Source organism: Crocodylus siamensis, chromosome 10, assembly GCF_052110815.1.
Source record: "Crocodylus siamensis isolate JL-2025a chromosome 10, ASM5211081v1, whole genome shotgun sequence".
Classification (NCBI taxonomy): Eukaryota; Metazoa; Chordata; order Crocodylia; family Crocodylidae; genus Crocodylus; species Crocodylus siamensis.
Window position 1 is genome coordinate 2033043 of NC_143404.1, and position 17752 is coordinate 2050794.

Sequence of the window (17752 nt, forward strand, 5' to 3'; positions counted from 1 at the left end):
GAAAGGGCAACATCGTAACATATGGGACCAATGCAGTAGATAAATTATGCGAACCTCTTGTGATCAGAACTAAGCCTGTAACTACAATGTAGAAATGAGGAAAGAGGATGCTATGATGTCAACATATAAGCACAGGAGTAACTCGGCTCGTGCATGTCAGTATTTTGTTCTAGGCTTATGTGTGTTTTGTTGGACCTTAAATACTTGTTTACGCTCAGGTTTGTGGTATAAAATAGGTTCCCATGGGATTTAAGTTCAAGATATTAGGTAGGTGGGGATAGGACAGGCTGGGGGGAGGTCTATAGGTGTCTGCTGGGCCTTGCTAGAAAAATTTCTGGCAGTCAAGATAATTTGTCTATAAGACATCTCATTCTCATTACTTTAATTTCAAACTTAAAACCAGAAATGGCATACACAGTTTTTTATTGATCTGGGTTTTGTCAGTTTGAGAAGTATAGTGTCATGGCATAACCAACGTCTTCTATTTCTGCGGATGGAAACAGAAAATGAAATGAAAGCTATCTCACACTGTTATATCCCTGTTCTGGCTGCAGAGAGGCAAGCCTTCATCTTGGCACTCATGGGTTTTTGGTCCTGTGCTCTTCATGGGCTACTTTTTATTTTGAGCATACACATGCCTGCTTTCTTCGCAATGGGCATGACCATGAAGAAGGGAACCTCAGAATGGGACAGATGGTGTATTTCTTTGAGATAGTAGCCCTGCAGTTTAAATGTTACAAATTGCTTTGATCTGGGGAAGCAACATCAAACTGATATGTGCTACATGTGGCTTTTTTGAATGTTTCACAACTTAGTCAGCTCCAGTGCTACAAATATGCTCTGGACCATTTGAGGCTTTGTTTGGGTATACTGTGCAGTACTTCTTTCCTGTTGCACTTTTGCACCATTTGCTCCCTGATCTAAAACCCATCTGTTTTCATAAGGGCATGTCAGATAATCAGAGAAGCAAGAGTCATGTGGCTGTGAAGAAGGAAAGCACGGTTAGCTGTGCTAAGTGATGTCAGCTCACCTTTTCTCTACTCAGGTGCTTCAACTGCCAGTGAAATCCTCTCTACCAGCACATCAGCATGGCCTTCTACTGTCAGCAGCTTCCTAGTAAGCACATTCAGAGCAGTGGGGTTGGTAAGTTAGTTGTATTTCTTATGGGGAAATAGAATGTTTTACAAATAAAATTCTGAATGGATGCAAAGAAGCAAAGAGTAGTTATTCACATGTTTCTGTTTGCTTTTTCCATTTGCCCAGCAGCTTCATATGCCCACAAAACATACTCCAGTATCAAACCAGCATGGCTTCAAACTCCAAATCAGTAACCCCTAGAGATGTAAAGAACTCTCTTGTCATTTAATGCATCAATGTAAAATGGTTCAAATTATGTCGTGACTCCATTGTTCCTCCAGGTCATTTTCTGCAGTGCTGTTTTCAGATTGAGAAAGAACTATTCATATAGTATGCCTGAGAAAAAGTGCTGACGACTAACACTTCACTGACAAAGCCTAGGGAACTGATTCTGTTATTCTCATTCCATCTTAGCAAGGGAAAAATCACACCAGCTTCAGCAGCGTCCTTGGAAATTCGTATCCTAAAACTTAAACACAGATCTCTACGGTTCCGGATCCAAGTTTCCAGATGTAGCAACTCATTGGAAACAGGACCATATCTCAGACTGGGTGCCTCACCTCTTACATAGTTGAACAAGGACAGGGTGATTGTCAAGATGTATAGATGATTTCAGTTACTGCTGCTAATACACTTCTGTTTTTTGTTTCAACAGAATGCGTCTACCTCACTCCCTCCCTCATCAGTGGCATACTCCAGTAAGAGAAGGGAATACATTAGAATGAGCATTGGTGCATCAGCTCTAGTCATCCTAGTTGTGGCTGTGGGTATCTTTGAATGTGAGTAATTTGCAGAGAGGACCTTATTAGTTCTGTTTCTCTAGTTTGCCCACAATTCTGGGCATCACCAGCAGCTGGGGAGTTGTCTCGTTCCCACGCTGCCTGACTCACTTCCTTAGCTGCTGCTGTTAGCTTTTCACACTCCTGCACTCTAGCTCTCACTGGTCATTAAAGAATAGACATTAAAACCCTTTAAACATAAGAACAAGAATTCACCATCATGGGTTACCCCAGTGAAAATGTTGGCTGAGAGCCTCCAAGAGAACCTCCAAGAGATAGTCCTGGCTGTAAGTGCCCCAAACAACTTCAGATCTGAGGCACTTACAGCCAGGACTATCTCTTGGAGGCTCTCAGCCAGCACTTTCATGGGGATAACCCATGGGTGTGAATTTCCCCTCTAATGTTTAAAGTGTTTTAATTTCCTTTTAATCCTCTCCCTTGCTGCTTTTCCTGGTAGTCACTACTTCTCAGAATATATATTCCAGTAAATATTATACCCTATTTTTATCATTTACAGGGTACATACACCACAGACGTAGGAGGAGGAAGTTGGCAAGGTAAGAACAAACCCCTTTTGTTTGTCATTGTAAGAAGGCAGTCTAGCTATCCCTTTTCTAACTATCAGTACTGGACAGATAGTCCTACAGCATCTCAGACTCCATGCAATTGCCTTTTTATATCGGCAGAGAAAACAGCAAATAAAATGGCAGAAAGGGAAGGGATTTATTAAACAAATCATTACTATTGGTCAGTTAAGGAAAAATATGAGCCTAACCATTTATATTACTCTTGGACTATGTATATTTGTATTGTTGTAGTTGCAGTGGTCCAAGAAATAAGCAAGAAGCAAAGTTTTCTGGATTACGTTTTTTATTTGAGAAGCTTTGTAATTAGAGACAGAGATTTTAGGCAAGTTTTCAGGCACACAATGTCCTTCAGGTCTGGGAAAGAAGTTCTCTAATGCCAAGCAAGAGACTTTCAGACAGGAGATGCCTAGAAATTCTCAGTTATGATAACTCCTGTTCAGCAAGTGTTGCTATACTTTTTGTTTTCCTGGTGGATTCAGCTGCCTGGCCTGCTCTGTTTTTCTTAAGCCATTTCTGTTTTGTCTCTATTCTTCTCTCTACAGCCTAGTCTCATTTAGCTGCTCAGGACAGGGAGAGGTCCAGTTCATTCTGGAACATGGGATCCATCAAAGAGAAAACATTTATACAATAAATTAAAGAGCAGCATGCCTGTCCTCACAAACTGTGTGTGTGAAGGTTTGGGGAATGAGTCTCGAGTCACCACATGATTTTAAGTTTATTTTGTGAGATTTATGACTTGTAAACCTGCTCGTGGATTAGATTCCCCATTTGGTGTACAACCATCTATTATGTCCTTTGCTGAGAGCAAATACAAACTAGTCTTTTGGGAGCTTGAAGGGCTGCGTTGAAAGAGCGAAGAAGGAGCATCTTTTTCCTGCTGCAAAAATAAGAGGAGTCAGCAAGGTGGCTGCAAGGACAGCTGACTTTGACCAGCTTTACTGGCTCTTGTGAACTGAGGTAGGAGTAGAGCACATGAAGTTCAGCCAGCCTTGTGGCACTTGTCCCACCTTCATGGTCAGAGCCAAGTTTGTGCATACAAGACAAGGGAAAGATTTCTCTGGCTAGGGTGAACTACTGTCAGAGGGGAGCTTGCTGCCTGTGCAAGGAGGGAGTTCCCACTTGACCAGAACACAAATGGGGGTTGCTTCAATTACCAGCTGATCCCTGCAGACCAAAACTATAACTGGAGTACCCGTGTGAATGCAGCTCTGGGAAGACCAGGTGCCAGTCTCTGGGGAGACTCAGCAAGTTCAACACTAATCTGGGCATGGGGCTTGGGCCTGTGGGGTCTCGCATCTCATGGCCTGGTGGTAGTTAGGGAGCCTGAACCCCACAAATGCATCTGAGAAGCCAGGACACCACTCAGGCTTGGTGGATTTGAAGTCATGTGGGAACCAAAGATGCATGATACAGCAATTTAATGAATCACCATAAGTGGGGAAGGCAACACTGGTAGTTGCCTAGAACAATGGCTTTCAATGTATTTTCATTTGCAAGCCCCTAAAAAATTGTGAGTGGAGGTGCAGACCCCTTTGAATTGTAAGTGTGGGTATATTCACATACTTTTGATCGATCAGGACCCCTTAGTCTGCGAATTCAGACCCCTTAGTTAGACTGTGAGCCCTCAGGTTAGCGGACCACAGGTTGAAAACCACTGGTCTGAAAGTACAAAACTAGCACAAAGTATGCTGCTTGCTGTGCTAGCCTCTGCACTGGCCATGTGTAGGGTGTCTTTGGCACCAGCAAGAAAAGGCATAACCAGCTGGAGCGAGGGAAGCACGCCAAAATCGGGAGCAAATTGAAAGCCAAAGTTTGAAATATCGTTTCATCAAAGGAACAAGTCTGACTTCACAGGTGCTGACCAGTTTGTCTGCTTAGCTGATCCCGGGCTCTGAGAACTCATTCACGTCATCTAGGAGTAGGTGCTGTTCACCTCGGACTGCAAACACCTATTTCTTATGTGGAACATGAGCAAGTGCCAGAATGACTAAGCAACTGAGAAGTGAGCAGCTTCTGTCCATTTTCATATCTACCTTGGTCTCTGCCTTGCTTTGTCCCCTGCTGTGCTGCAGGGATGCATGGGCATGGTGACGGTCTGGGCTTGACTAGTGTGTGACAGCTGAGGGGTTTATTCTTGTGAATATTTCAAGAAACAGAAGTTGTACTGCATTGTGCTGCCTTCTTGGCTGGTGATGCTGAGTGCCTGCAAAAAGGCACTGACGTCCCTCAACTCCCAGTTGAGCCAACAGAAGCAGAGAGGGCTCAGCGCTTGGTGCAGGGTCAGGCTTGGAATACATACAGCGCTTATGTTATTTTCCCCTCAGTTCAGTGTGAGTAAGCACACATTACTCCGGAAACATGTGTCAAGTCCTTCCTCCTCTTGTAAAAAAACAAAAACAAAAACAAACTAGAACATAGAGGCCACCCAGAACCACATTATGAACAGGAACTGTCATTTGCAGGAGCTAGGATGTTCCAAAAAACACAGCTAACATTATATATATGTCTCTGTCTGTCTCTATCTAGATATATAGATACGCCCTCTGTGTGTGTGTGTGTGTGTGTGTGTGTGTGCGCGCGCGTGCACATGCGCGCGCACACACACACACATGCCCCATAACTATTTTTCCGTGTCCTGTAGAGGTTCCATACGTTTCACGATGTCACCTTGGTTCAGTATCCACATCCTTGTCCACGAAAGAACATTTGAGTACTTCTCTCCACTGGGGCTGTGGAAGTTCGATGTACTCCTACCCATCTTGTTATGACTTATCCCCCACAAATACACAGGCAGAAGAAGAAGGAAAGATCTAACTTTAGTTGCAAGCAGATGAAAACACCAGTCACACCTCAAAAGCCCTTGAGATTTTTCTGATCATGCATTTTGTTCTGGGGAAATCTAGTAAAGCGTGCACTTTTAAAATACTTCACCCTCTTTAGCTTGAGCTCAGTGTGTCATTACAGTGACACCAAGTTACAGCTAAAAAAAATGAATGTATTGCGCAAGGAAAATAAAATGGTTTCTGAGCCGACAGACTGCCTGGAACGAGTTCTTGAGCGTGGTGTGTTCCCCACAGAAATCAATGGGAAACCTGCTACGCATTTCAGTTGAAATCAAATCAGACCCTTTACTCTCAAAAATATATCCCAGAGCACTAGCCATGCAAGCTTCCAAATACCATCTGGCCACATACCTAGCCTGCCGTAGTCAGCTGAATCCCTTTGTGCTCATTCACTCCTTGACTGCCTTGCTACAGCTGCAAGGGGAGGGGATGGTCACAATTGTGCTTTGTGCTGAAGCTAAACAATGGTTTGAATGGGTTTCGAGACAATGCTGGTGTTAGACTGTCAGAACAAAATTTCCTCAACTGAGGACTCTATTACTTTGCACCTTCTGTATAAAGCAAGTGTTTAAGCTAGCCCCAGAGTCTAAACGTGTTTGTTAATGGGCATTAGGATCTGTGATATTTAAACTTCAAAACCAAACGGTGTATGCCTACAGATGACAGAGCAAGGAGCAATGGGTTCCAATTGCAGCAAGGGAAATTGAGGTCGTCTATTAGGATCAATGTTCTCCCGAGGAGGGTGGTGAAGCACTGGAACAGGTTACCCAGAGAAGTGGTGCAGTCTCCATCTTTGAAGGTTTTGAAGACCCAGCTAGACAAAGCCTTGGCTGGGATGATGTAGTTGGGGCTGGTCCTGCCTTGAGCAGGGGGTTGGACTAGATGTGACCTTCCCACCCTCATTGTCTATGACACTCACACTGCCTCATTGAAACCATGAGGCGTTGGTCATGGGTTTCACATTCCCACTCTTGAGTGCTTTGTAGTCAGTCCAGTAAGTTTTAGGAACTTTAAATTCATGGCAGAGGCATGTGAGAAATTGGTGACTTGGTCTTTACAGTAAATTCTGTGGGATGAAACCCACTAATGCCATGCTTTTGGATAGGATCTTACAATACACTGATCCTCTAGTTACTTACCTGAAACGTCACTGTAACTGGCCTTCAGCCAAAAGAGACTGAGAAGACAGCAGCACCCTTGCAAGACCTGACCAGAGGAAAGCAAAGAAACTTCCTTCACATCTGGTTGTGGAAATGAAACTTCAATTGGTAAAATACGACTACTTGATGTCACGATGGTTTGCAGCTTATGCTGCCTATTCAAAGAGGGGAAGCCCTTTCAGTTATTCTATCTGTTTTCTCACATTTGTGAAAAGTTATGCTGCTCTTAGGTTTGCATCCTGGTCATATTCTGTCAGGGTTTTTTTTTTATACTGCAATAAGTTCATGACACATTTTCTTTGTGCTCCTTTATTTAGCTTGCTAAGTTCAGCTAAGTTTTTTCTATATTTGCAACGATTGCTCCTTGGCCATCAAGGTTTTGCTTTAGTGAGTGCAGTACTGACCTGAGTTCAGCAGCCAGCGTAAGTTAGCACATCACAGACTCGGGACTGTTCAGTGCTGTTTCAGAAGCGACAGTGCAGCAGGCTTTAATCAGCTCTTGAAACGCTGCCCAGCAGTTCGTGTTTTGAGTGGAAGCACTCAACACCCTTTCAGCCACGGCTAATAGTTAGTGAAGACTGAATAAACTGTAGTGATGACTTCATACAGGAAAAGTCAATCCTGATTAGTATGAGCACTAAGTGCTGGGCCAAGTGTAGCTGACACCTCCTGTGTGACGCAGGGGAAGTGAAAGTTGAAGTTCATTTTGGAAACAAGTTTAAGTGTCCTTTCGAAGCTTGAACGAGACATTTCTCCTCGGTCTCCTCTCACCACCATGGTGCTCTGCTTCTCCCTGAAGTGGCTTCTTCTGGTCCTGTTTTCAGGTAACTACATGGGAATCTGAGAAGAACATAGCAGATGCTGCTTGCCTGGTGACGAGTATGTAGATCTTGCTATAGGGTAATTCTGTATGGATGAGATACCTTCTAGCGAGGATGGTGATGCCTCAGAGAGACTGCAGTGTGCACAATGTCAGTAGACCTCTGCTGAGTTAGTTTAGCATCCAGTTTTTAAAAATAAAAAACAAGGGTTGGAAACATATCCTTCCAAGCAGAAACCATGGAAAGTTTTCCCAGAGAGGTCTCTGTGTAGAACTCAACGTATATACAGATGAATAGAGATGGAGGAAGCCAGGGCTTTTAGAAAAGCATTTACAATAGGACAGTTTCACTTAAAAGGCATTTATCAGTACCCTGTTCTGGACTTTTCTTGTTTCAGTGAGAGTAATATTTGGGTGGATTTGTCAAACAAAGTATTTGGTCGATGATGATAACAGCCAGCTGTGACTTTTTAGGGAAGAGAGTGAATTTTTTCATTTCTGCCATAACAAAGCTGCTTTTTTTTCTAATGTAACGCTATGATAGATGACCAGCTTTACCCACAGGGAGCATTGACAGCCACCGTGGTGAAGATAATGAATGAGTAACCTACTCTTATCAGTCCAAAACTCTCTATACAAAATCGGATGGTGCTGTATGATCTGGCTGTGTCAGACATGTGGCTACAGGCTTTGTCTCCCTTTGATTTTATGAGACTGGGTTGCTGGTTAAGAATTGGGATTCATGCCTTTTTAGCATTAACTACTAATCTGGCATGTTTTCAGAACTGACCTTTCATATTGCTGTGTTAAAGTCCCTGCAAAAACAGGTTTATTAGAGAAGTAGCTGGTTTCATTTAGGAAAAGAGCTAATGCACACACGTCAACCTTGTGCAGCTGAGTGAAGAGGAAAGATGTTTAAATGTGTGTTCACAAGGGAAGAGGACATAGTTGGCTATGGGTAACTAACCCCCACCAACATTTGAGCTCCTTTTCTCATCTAAATGAACTCTAACTTATATCAGCTGGAAAAAAATGTTTGGGAAGCTGTTAACACTAGTGAAAAATGTAGATAATTGGTACCACTTTTTTCCATTTGATTGAGTTTCTAGGCGCCATTACATTAAAAGCACTGTTTTATCTGTAATGTAAGTGGGAAGAATCCAAAGCTCACCTGGGTAGCCTGGTGGATTCATGGTACAGTGGTGTCCATCCAAGAGGTGACTTAGAGTCCTACCTGGGTTATCTGATCTCAGATGATTTTGATTAACAAACTTAGCACAAAGGAGTGACTGTACTGGAGAATGGGGTAAGTACATAAAGCCGTGGAATAATTGCAGATTGGTGTTAGTAGGCTGCATCTCTCTGCAAATAGCTATATGCTAGCTACATCATTGTATACAATAGACCTTTGATGTTAGTTTTATTGATTAATTCAATGGCTATGGACAATTTAAAAGTGTTTTGTAACACCCATTGATCTGAGCTGGTCAGCTGTGTAATCCAGTTAGAGAAAGAGAATGGTACATCGAAACTGGAATGCAGTCTGGCATATTTTGAAGAGTTGCAGGGATGGTGGGTAGTTTCCACAGTGACTTCTGTATTTTCTCTATTGCTTTGTTGCTTCACAGTGTAAGTGCTCATGGACCCACGCTTTAAAATACAGCCAAACTGATTTAGATACACGTTCCTAATAGAAGAACTGCTGTAGGACAATGGGTTGTGTTGGTCAAAGAGCTGTTCTGCTTTCGTCTTCCTGGCTGGAGGACGCGGTGCTTTCTGTGGTTGGGCAGAGATGCATTTTGGACAATGGCATCGGAGCCACCGCACCTGTTCAGACCAGGAATCAGTCCTGCTGCATACCAGTGCTCGAAGGGGGAAACACACACATCATGGGGGAACTTCTTGGAAGGGCAGCAGGGTTGGGACCTTCCTTAACTTTTGTACCATACCCTTTCTCAACTCCAGTTGTCTCCTTGTCTACAGGTTTCTCGGTCTCGGGATCTCCAGTGAAAGGCATGGTGGGTCAGGATGTCACTTTGTCCTGCCGCTACAGTGTTAGAACAGACAGCGATCTCACCACGATGTGCTGGGGCCGGGGCCCCTGTCCTACTTCTCAGTGTTCAGACCTAATTCTCTGGACAAACGGCAGGAGGGTGACACAGCAGCAGGACAACAGATACCAGTTACGTGGGAACCTGCTGAGAGGGGATGTGTCCCTCACCATCCTGAAAGCAAGGGAAGCAGACGCAGGGACATACTGCTGCCGTGTGGAAATCCATGGCTGGTTTAATGATCAGAAAACCAACGTGGACGTTGTGATTGAGAGAGGTGAGCACAGCTCTTCTCCCTTGTACGAGCAGGGTCAGCCTCTTTGCAGTCAATAGCACTGATTATGATAGAAATAGGATCACTTTTCCTATGGTGCTCAACTCTGATTAGCATACTTGTTGGTGCCACTTGTACAATGTAGGAGACTGGGCAACATGGACTACTTCACGCCTTGGAAATGTTAATCAGCTCTTAGGCTGAGTATAGACAGTTGAAAAGCCAGAGGCTGAATCAATTCACTCTTCACAGGTTAGTCTGAGCTGCAGAGATTAAACCGATAAACGTGGGAACAGACATTCGCTTCTGATTCCAGAAATGCAGTCAGAAGTCAAGGGGTGCTAGAGCATTTCTCTTTGATGCGCTGGCCAGACCAAGGCTATCCCACCCACCCTGTGAGGTGGGGGAGTTTGTGGGAGAGAGGTGCAAAGCATCCTGGGATACTGGGGGGGTTGAGAGTTAATTTGAATCTGGAGGGATTCTGGGACGTAAGTTCAGTAAACAGATTTAACCTAAATCAGTTCAGTCTGATGCTACATCTATCCACATTTATCTTAAACTGGTTTTGGCCATTTTCATAGATTTCATAGACATTCGAGCCGGAAGAGACCTTGGAAGATCATCGAGTCCAGCCCGCTGTCCCAGGGGCAGGAAGTCAGCTGGGGTCATAGGATCCCAGCAAGATTTTGAAAGTGTTTTATGTGCACTGAACTTCTGTTGTGTTACAGACGTGACCCAGTTTCTGATCACTTATATCAGTTTATGTGTAATTTCTATCCCTAGCCTTAAAGGTGAGACTGTCACGTTCTTCTCTTTCTGGGCCAAGCCTGATTTCCCTGCCTGCTCCTACAAAGCTAGACTAGTTTTCCCCCACCGAACCTCTGCACATCCCCTCACCTAGCAGCATCCCCATCAAACCCCCTGGGCCCAATTCAAACTTAGGCAGAACGTGTCTGACTCCAGGGAAGCCAATGCAAAGGATGAATTCAGCCCTCTGCGTGGGCTGAGGGCTGTTGCAGTGTTTTGAACCCTCTGTGGCTCTCCACATGTGGTGCATATTACCTTTTGGCGAGCATTTGCGTGGGCTTGTTTGGTTGTGCACACCATGAAGGGTGAAGTTTGAGTAACTGTGACCTAGTGACTCATTTCCTCAGATCTCAAGGATGCTCCTTTGTAACTGCTGTTTTAACAAATTACAGATATAAAAACATACTGATTTCCACAACTAAGGTTGTAGGACTTTGGATTTCCTTTAGTTCTATCTCAAACAGAATTTTGACCTGGAAAAAGTGGAATTCTAGAGGCTTTCCAACATCCCTGGGGACTAGTCGATTACTAATGATGTTACGTTGAGCCCACGTGGATGCTGTGAGGGCAGATAGCAGCTAAAACCCTAGCCTAGTTGGGCAGAAAGAGGCAGTAGTCTATCCATGATCCGTTCACTTCTCCTTTGCTGCAGTTTTTCCCTTTTGCTTTTGAGAATGATAGAGTAATTTTCTCCTTCTTAGAGAGTCTCATGAGTCACTAAGTCCAGTTGCCTGCTGTTTCAGACAGCCGTCTCTATTAATCCCCTTTGTAAACTTAGCGAGCTCCATCTTAAACGTTATTAGACCTCAATTTCTATGTGGCCTGCCCGTTTGTTCTTGTGCCAGAATTGTCCATGAGCTTAATTAGCATTTCTGCCTTCCTGGCGTTGGAAACTTCTACAGAAGGTTTGGGATTTGTGTCTTTTTTAGCATTAAGCATTTAGTCCTACACCCTTGGTAGGGAGCACTCAGCCCTTGCCTTGGTGAACTCACCAAGTCAAGCTTTTCTGTTCTCCTATGATAAGATAGTCTCTCTACTCTCTTAACTTTATTACAGGCCAGGTGCATACAAGATGTGTATATTTGTCAGCAGTGGTTTGCTTTTATTCCTAGGAGGTTTTTGAGCTGCCATCAGTTGTAGCATGCATGGGTTTTATTTTGTTCTGTTTTTAGCACCAGCAACAACCTCCACGACAGGCCCTTCCACACACAGCACTGAACGCACCTCAGGTAACACTTAGCAGCATCCTCCATCTCCATAGCATAACTAAGTTGCTTGGCAGTGGGTTTCCAGAATGGCAAATAATGAATGGGGTGAATTCAGCGGCTGAACTTTACGTAGCTGAATTGTATGTCTCATTCTCTGAACTTTGACTTTCAGCTTTAAACTAGAAGTGCCATTTGCAGTTCTCCATCCACCTGGATTTTGTCCATTTAACAAGGATGAAGTATTACAACATAGTTTATATTTCGCTCTTGGAGGAGGAAGTGAAAGCTTTCTCAGACTGGAAAGTCTCTATTTTAGCACCAGCGGCACAAATTGCCATCTCGGCCCTCACAAGTTTGTGATGAGAGAGCACCCTCTGCTCTGGGTGGGCTCGCTGTTTATGAGCACACATGTCCCTTTTACTTACAGGGGGCACATCTGTGAAGGGGGAAGAATTGGACAGAAGATGTTTCTCCGATGTCAGGATATTCGACACTGTCCCAAACCTAGAGAAGAGGGAAAGCAGAAAGTCCCATCTAGAACAGGGGCAGTCAGCAAAAGCTTGCAGTTTGGACAGCATGGTCACTTGATCTGGAGTTCCCCTTCTTTAAATAGGAGCTGATTTTCAATAGAGCTGTAGGGCCTTGGGCAGCCCACGCTGAGCCCTGGGATCCATGCACTTGTTTTGTTCCTTGTGGGTTTATTTGATAATTGCATGATGGGTTCATTGAACCGTGGTGGAGAAGACCTTACATTTTGCATCTCTGCATTTTAAATGTTGTGAGGTGCCCTCAGCTGGGGAATAGACCTAGCATAGGGTATGAGGGATATGGTTTCACAGCTCAATCATCTGAAATGTTACATGACCGCACTGTGAAGTAGTTTGATATAAGCAGCACCGTGTTTATCACACGTTTCAGACCTCTTTCAAGGTCCTGATACAAAGCCCATCTATTTAATCTGGTGGTACCAGTTTAGTTGAGATGTTCAGAGAAGCAAGCGCCGTGTGGTTGTGAAAACAGGAAGTATTAGTTGTATTAAATGCTGCGTTGCTTTACCTTATCTCTACTCAGTTGCTCCAAATGCCAGTGAATCATCCTCTACCATCTCACCGACGTGGCTATTGGTTTCCAGCTCAGAAGTCCCTCCAGACGTAAGCATCTCCGTTGTCATATAACATACAAATACTGAGCAATCAGACCTGATTGACAACTGCACCATCCATACAGGTCCTTTTCTGTAATGCTTTATTTTGCCTGGCACAGATGAGTGTTCATATTTAGACTGGGAAATAATGGCCATTGCCTGGGAAGTATCTCAGGGATTTAGAAACTAAGCAACTCTTGTGACATGCATAAGACATTCATCCTGGGGTTCTTACTTACTGAGACAGAAATCATATTCACTTGAAAGACTTTTGCTTGAGGAAAGACTGAAGTCACTAGAGGCATAAGTCACTTCTCAAGACCAAGACTTGAATAAAGACTGCAAGATTTGGCTCTAACTAAACAAAAATAGGCTTTTTGCACAATGAGCTATTTTTTGCTTCTTAATCCTGGTAAATTAGATATAAACTAAAGATGTTCAGCATCTTTGGGAGAGAGTGCATTGTTATTGCTTACAATAAGACATCTTGATTGCCTTAGAAAAGAGTTATGCTAGTTGCTGGCCCTGTGAAGAGAGGCACCAGAGGAAAACTGCCTCTTCCTTCTGTTCCCCAACTCTAGATTGGGAAAATAAAACTTGGGCTATATTTTCAAAGGTATGTAAAAGTGCACAAAGATGCCCATAATATCCTGTTGGATTTCCAAAGGGACTTAAGCAAACTAGATACCTCAGTTGTTTGAAATACATTTTGAGAATAATCAAGCATACTCAGTATTCCACAACATTTTTGGAAGCTGCTTAAATCCGATTTAATATAACAATCCAGTACAGCAAGTTATCATCAACCCGTACTAGGTTCATATTTCTATTTCTTCAATTGCTTAAACTGTCAAGCTCAGTTGCATTGCCTGTACTTGAGAATTTAGGTATGAATGCTGAGGTTAGCTGGCAATGCAAATAAGACCAAACCTCAAGTCTCGTTTGATGTCTTTAAAACCCCAACAACACCTATCTGTTGAAGAGCATGGATCACAGTTTATGTAACCATCACAATGTCCCCATGGAAATAATGCATCATTTCAATGTGAGTGAGCCATTGGAAGGGTATTGCTATCATATGGTTGCAAGACACAAGGATGGTTTTGACTCTGTTCTTTTTCTTTATTATAACCATTGATATCCCTGTTTTTATGTTTGATAGAATGCATCTTCTGTCATTCATCAGACAGTGGGGGCAGATCCCAGCAAAGACGGCATATATATTGGAATCGGCATCTTTCTGGGTTTTTTAGTCATCCTAGCTGTTGCTTTCTTTCTCTTGAAAAGTAAGTCCATCACCAGTTCAAAGACAGGATGGTTTTATTTCTCTGACTCCCTGAGGACTTGGTCAACAGCAGCCGGGGAAGACGCACATACCCAACCTAACTCCATGATGCCCTAGTTGCACCCCTCGCCCAGCCATGCTGTGGCTTAGTGTGCCTCCAGACACTACCACCCTTGGGCACACTTTCTAACCTGGAGACACTCAGCTTCCCAATGGGCTAACCCTGGAGTGAATTGGCTTCCTTTAACATGGCTGTTTCACGTAATGAGCGGAGTTGCCTCACAGCTCCCTTACTGAATGCCTTGCACTTGACCTTCTTTTTTCTCCTTAATTGAACTTGCTGCCTTGTTTTCCTCATGATTTTAAGAACCCTGAGGGTTGCTTTTTGTTTTTTCCATGTTGAATGTGTACACAGAACATTTGCCCAAGAAGCAGAAGCTGAGGAACCTTGTAAGGTAAGCACTCTCACTTGGAGCTTTAATAAGTAGCTAGATCCCCAAGTTTCTGTATTTTTGCTAAAAAAAGAAGCGTTCAGAACAGACTCCTGGATCCAGGCTGACTGCTCAGACCCTGCGTACTGTAATTTACTTGACCATTTCCTAACGGGAAAGCTAGCAATACGAAACAGCAGTGCAAAAAGAAAAGCTATTATTCCTACTTATAGTTTCATAGTTTCTAGGCTCAGAAGGGACCTGAGTAGATCATCAAGTCTGACCCCCTGCCCTGCAAGGAAAGAGTACTGGGGTCAACTGACCCCAGCAAGGTGTTCATCTAACCTCCTCTTAAAAGACCCCTAGGGTAGGAGCCAGCACCACTTCTCTTGGAAGTTGGGTCCAGACCCTAGCCGCCCTGACCTGTCGCGCCTCCTGATATCTAACCTAAACCTACCCTCTGCCAGCTTGTGACCGTTATTCCTGGTCACTCCTGGCGGTGCTCGGGGGAACAGGGACTCCCCCAGTGCCTGCTGGTCCCCCCTGACTAGTTTGTAACAGGCCACTAGATCCCTCTCAGCCTTCTCTTGTGGAGGCTGAACAGGTTCAGGTCCCGTCGCCTCTCCTCATAGGGCCTGCCCTGCTGCCCCCTGACCATGCGAGTGGCCTCCTCTGGCCCTCATCCTTGTCACAGCTTTGGAAGCAAAAATGAGCCTAACTATCATGGTTTCTAAAACCCTTCATTAGTTTGCAATAGGGAGCATAATTTGCCATAGGGAGCATAAGTATTTCAAGTCCAGTGTGTCTGATAAGTGTAGAGCAATTGCCTATTCCTAACATTTAATTATAAGCAATGCCCCAGTTTGTGTTTTCCCAGGATTGGTTAATTTGGATAGCTGGTCTTCCATCTGTCTATTTTAGGCTAGTTGTGTTCAAAGGTGCTGCTTTCTTGTGTCCTCTACAGCTCAGTCTCCTTCTCCAGGACAGGACACGAGGGAATCCGAAGTGCGCTAGAAAGCGATTTCCATGCAGAGGAAAATGTTTACACGATACACTAAAGACTAATCACCTGCTTGCCCTTATACTCTGGCAAGTTACTACAAAGTTAGAATAATTTATGCTGCTCTGTAAACTATTTGTGCCACTGGCTACTTTGAAGGATCATTTCTTACCCTGAGCAGACATGGAAGTAGCAAGGTGCAGAGGTTTGCTCAGGTGCTACTGTGCTCACTCCAGGAAAGCAAGAAGAACCAATTAGGTACAGACTAAAACTTGATGAGTCTCTTCCAGTTGCAGCGTCCATCTCGCATAGTGCAACAAATCATCGGTCTCCGAATCCATTTCTCTAATCATGGGCCAAATATATGCAGCTTTTCATCCAATGCAAATGACAACTTCTTGCATCTGACCGTTGCCAAGCAGCTGCACACCTGCAAAGGGGAAAGTTGCAATGTGCTTCCATATTTCTCTGTATCTTTTGACATGCTTTGTTGCTACTGTGATGTAGACTGCTGGAGTTGGGATGGCAGCTAGAAACCCTGCCATGCCATCTGCAGAGATGACTAGCTTGTGGCAGCAGTGATGGGAATGATATGAAGAGGGGTCTGTTGAAGTGAACATTGCAATAAACAAGGAGTTTAACTGTATTTTTGATCATTCAAGATATACCCTCAGTGGGCACATCTACACAAGACAGTACTGTGCAGTAGCATGTCATGGCAAAAATCATGCTAATATGCTACCGTGCAGCAGTATTAAGCCACTGCACAGCTAGCACCACGAGCCATGTGCCAGCATTACTGCGCAGTAGCATCACTTATTGCACATTGATTTAGTACTTGGTTATACAAGTACTAAACTTAATGAACAGTAACTACAGCACATTAATGAACGTGTAGATATGCCCAGTGGTTACCAATGAGGGCTCAATGGTGCAAGTGCTGACTGCCTCTAAGGAACTGATGAAATCCTTCCAGTTAGGTCAGTAGCATAGAGAGTGCTCCTACTCTCTGTCTTCCAGGAGGCACTCGGAGCCAAGCAGGATTGGGCTCTGAATATGCACCATTGTTACCTTTGGATCTTCAGGTTCAGTGTAATCAAGCACAACACATGCTGGGTTTTTCTCCAGCACCTTCCAAAGAGCAATGGGGGTTGCACACGGTAGGGGCATCTCCTTTCCAGATTTCTAGCGAACTAAAAACCTCGAGCTATGCTGGAGAGCTACTAATAAATTTCCCTTGCTACTGTTCTCTGTGAGAGTAATGTGTGTTGGATGGCTATGCCTTTGATCCTGCAAAATATGTTAAACTGGTCCTGCTCTTCTCTCACACCAGCATAAATCCAAAATAAACTCCTGTGACATGAGTCTGCTGTAACTGGGATTTACAGCAAAGTAAACAGGAACCAAAATTTGGCTTGTGAACTTTCTCCTGTGGTGTCACAGTTAATAGAACTGAGATTAGATGCATGACCCGGACCCTTTTACTATGTCCAGGCATATTCATCTTTTAAAGTAATTGTCCCACGGTGCATTGCAGTGGCGTGCAACAGAACACAACCTAACCAATGCAAACTCATGCGATTTAGGTGGGAAGAATAGTTTTGCTCAGCTACGTTTTAAAATCACTCCTAAAAATGATAATCAAGACACTTGGGAGTTCCTAAAAGTGCAAGGTCAGAGAGAGCCAGATATCTCCTGATACCAATCAACACAGCCTTCGTTAAAAGACTTGGTCCAAATGTTGATGTGGGAAATCTAACCTAAGTGGTATTTTTGGAGCAGGTAAATTAAAGTGAATAACCTACTTGGTTTCGTGATCATTGATTTGAGAGAAGTGGCACCAGGAAAGGATCCTTATGACCTTAAAAGCCATTACTAATCATAACAATGATCAGAAATTATCATGGTAAATTGCTGATTTTAATTCCCGTACTTATGTGAGAGACTCCCTGAGCCACAGGCTGGCTGCAGAGAGATAGTCCAGATCAGATGGGTTGGGTCAGTGATGAGGGTCAACTGGAAAGGAGTTGGGCCTTTCCCCTGAAAGGCTGGGAGAGCTCACATGGGGCTGGGGAGAGGATGAAGCGTGGTTGTGGTGGGCTCTGGAGGACACAAGGCCTCAGGGTCACAGCTCCGGGTAAGGGCAAGAATGGAGACCCACAGCCAGCAGAGAGGGACGGTGTGTTTCCAGCAGGACTCGCCTTTATGTTTCCATTGGTGTCTTGC

The 17752-nt window shown here is 44.0% G+C and overlaps 1 protein-coding gene and 1 long non-coding RNA gene across 3 annotated transcripts; both read left to right on the top strand.

Moving 5' to 3' along the window:
- Nucleotides 1–1040: 1040 nt before the first annotated feature.
- LOC149856092 (uncharacterized) lies at nucleotides 1041–5654 on the top strand. The gene is made up of 4 exons (XR_016438320.1): nucleotides 1041–1143; nucleotides 1793–1916; nucleotides 2434–2473; nucleotides 3046–5654. It is a non-coding gene; the product is annotated as an uncharacterized LOC149856092 (long non-coding RNA).
- A 175-nt stretch (nucleotides 5655–5829) lies between these two features.
- Nucleotides 5830–17232, top strand: LOC149856093 (hepatitis A virus cellular receptor 1 homolog). 2 transcript variants are annotated; one of them, XM_090020444.1, is made up of 7 exons: nucleotides 5830–7330; nucleotides 9310–9654; nucleotides 11631–11687; nucleotides 12738–12817; nucleotides 13973–14096; nucleotides 14511–14550; nucleotides 15491–17232. In XM_090020444.1, exons 1-7 carry the CDS (start codon nucleotides 7282–7284, stop codon nucleotides 15582–15584), a joined length of 789 nt encoding a protein of 262 aa, XP_089876570.1. In that variant the 5' UTR covers nucleotides 5830–7281; the 3' UTR covers nucleotides 15585–17232. The 2 variants fall into 2 exon arrangements, with proteins under 2 accessions (XP_089876570.1, XP_089876572.1); XM_090020446.1 differs by lacking the exon at nucleotides 11631–11687.
- Nucleotides 17233–17752: the final 520 nt, after the last annotated feature.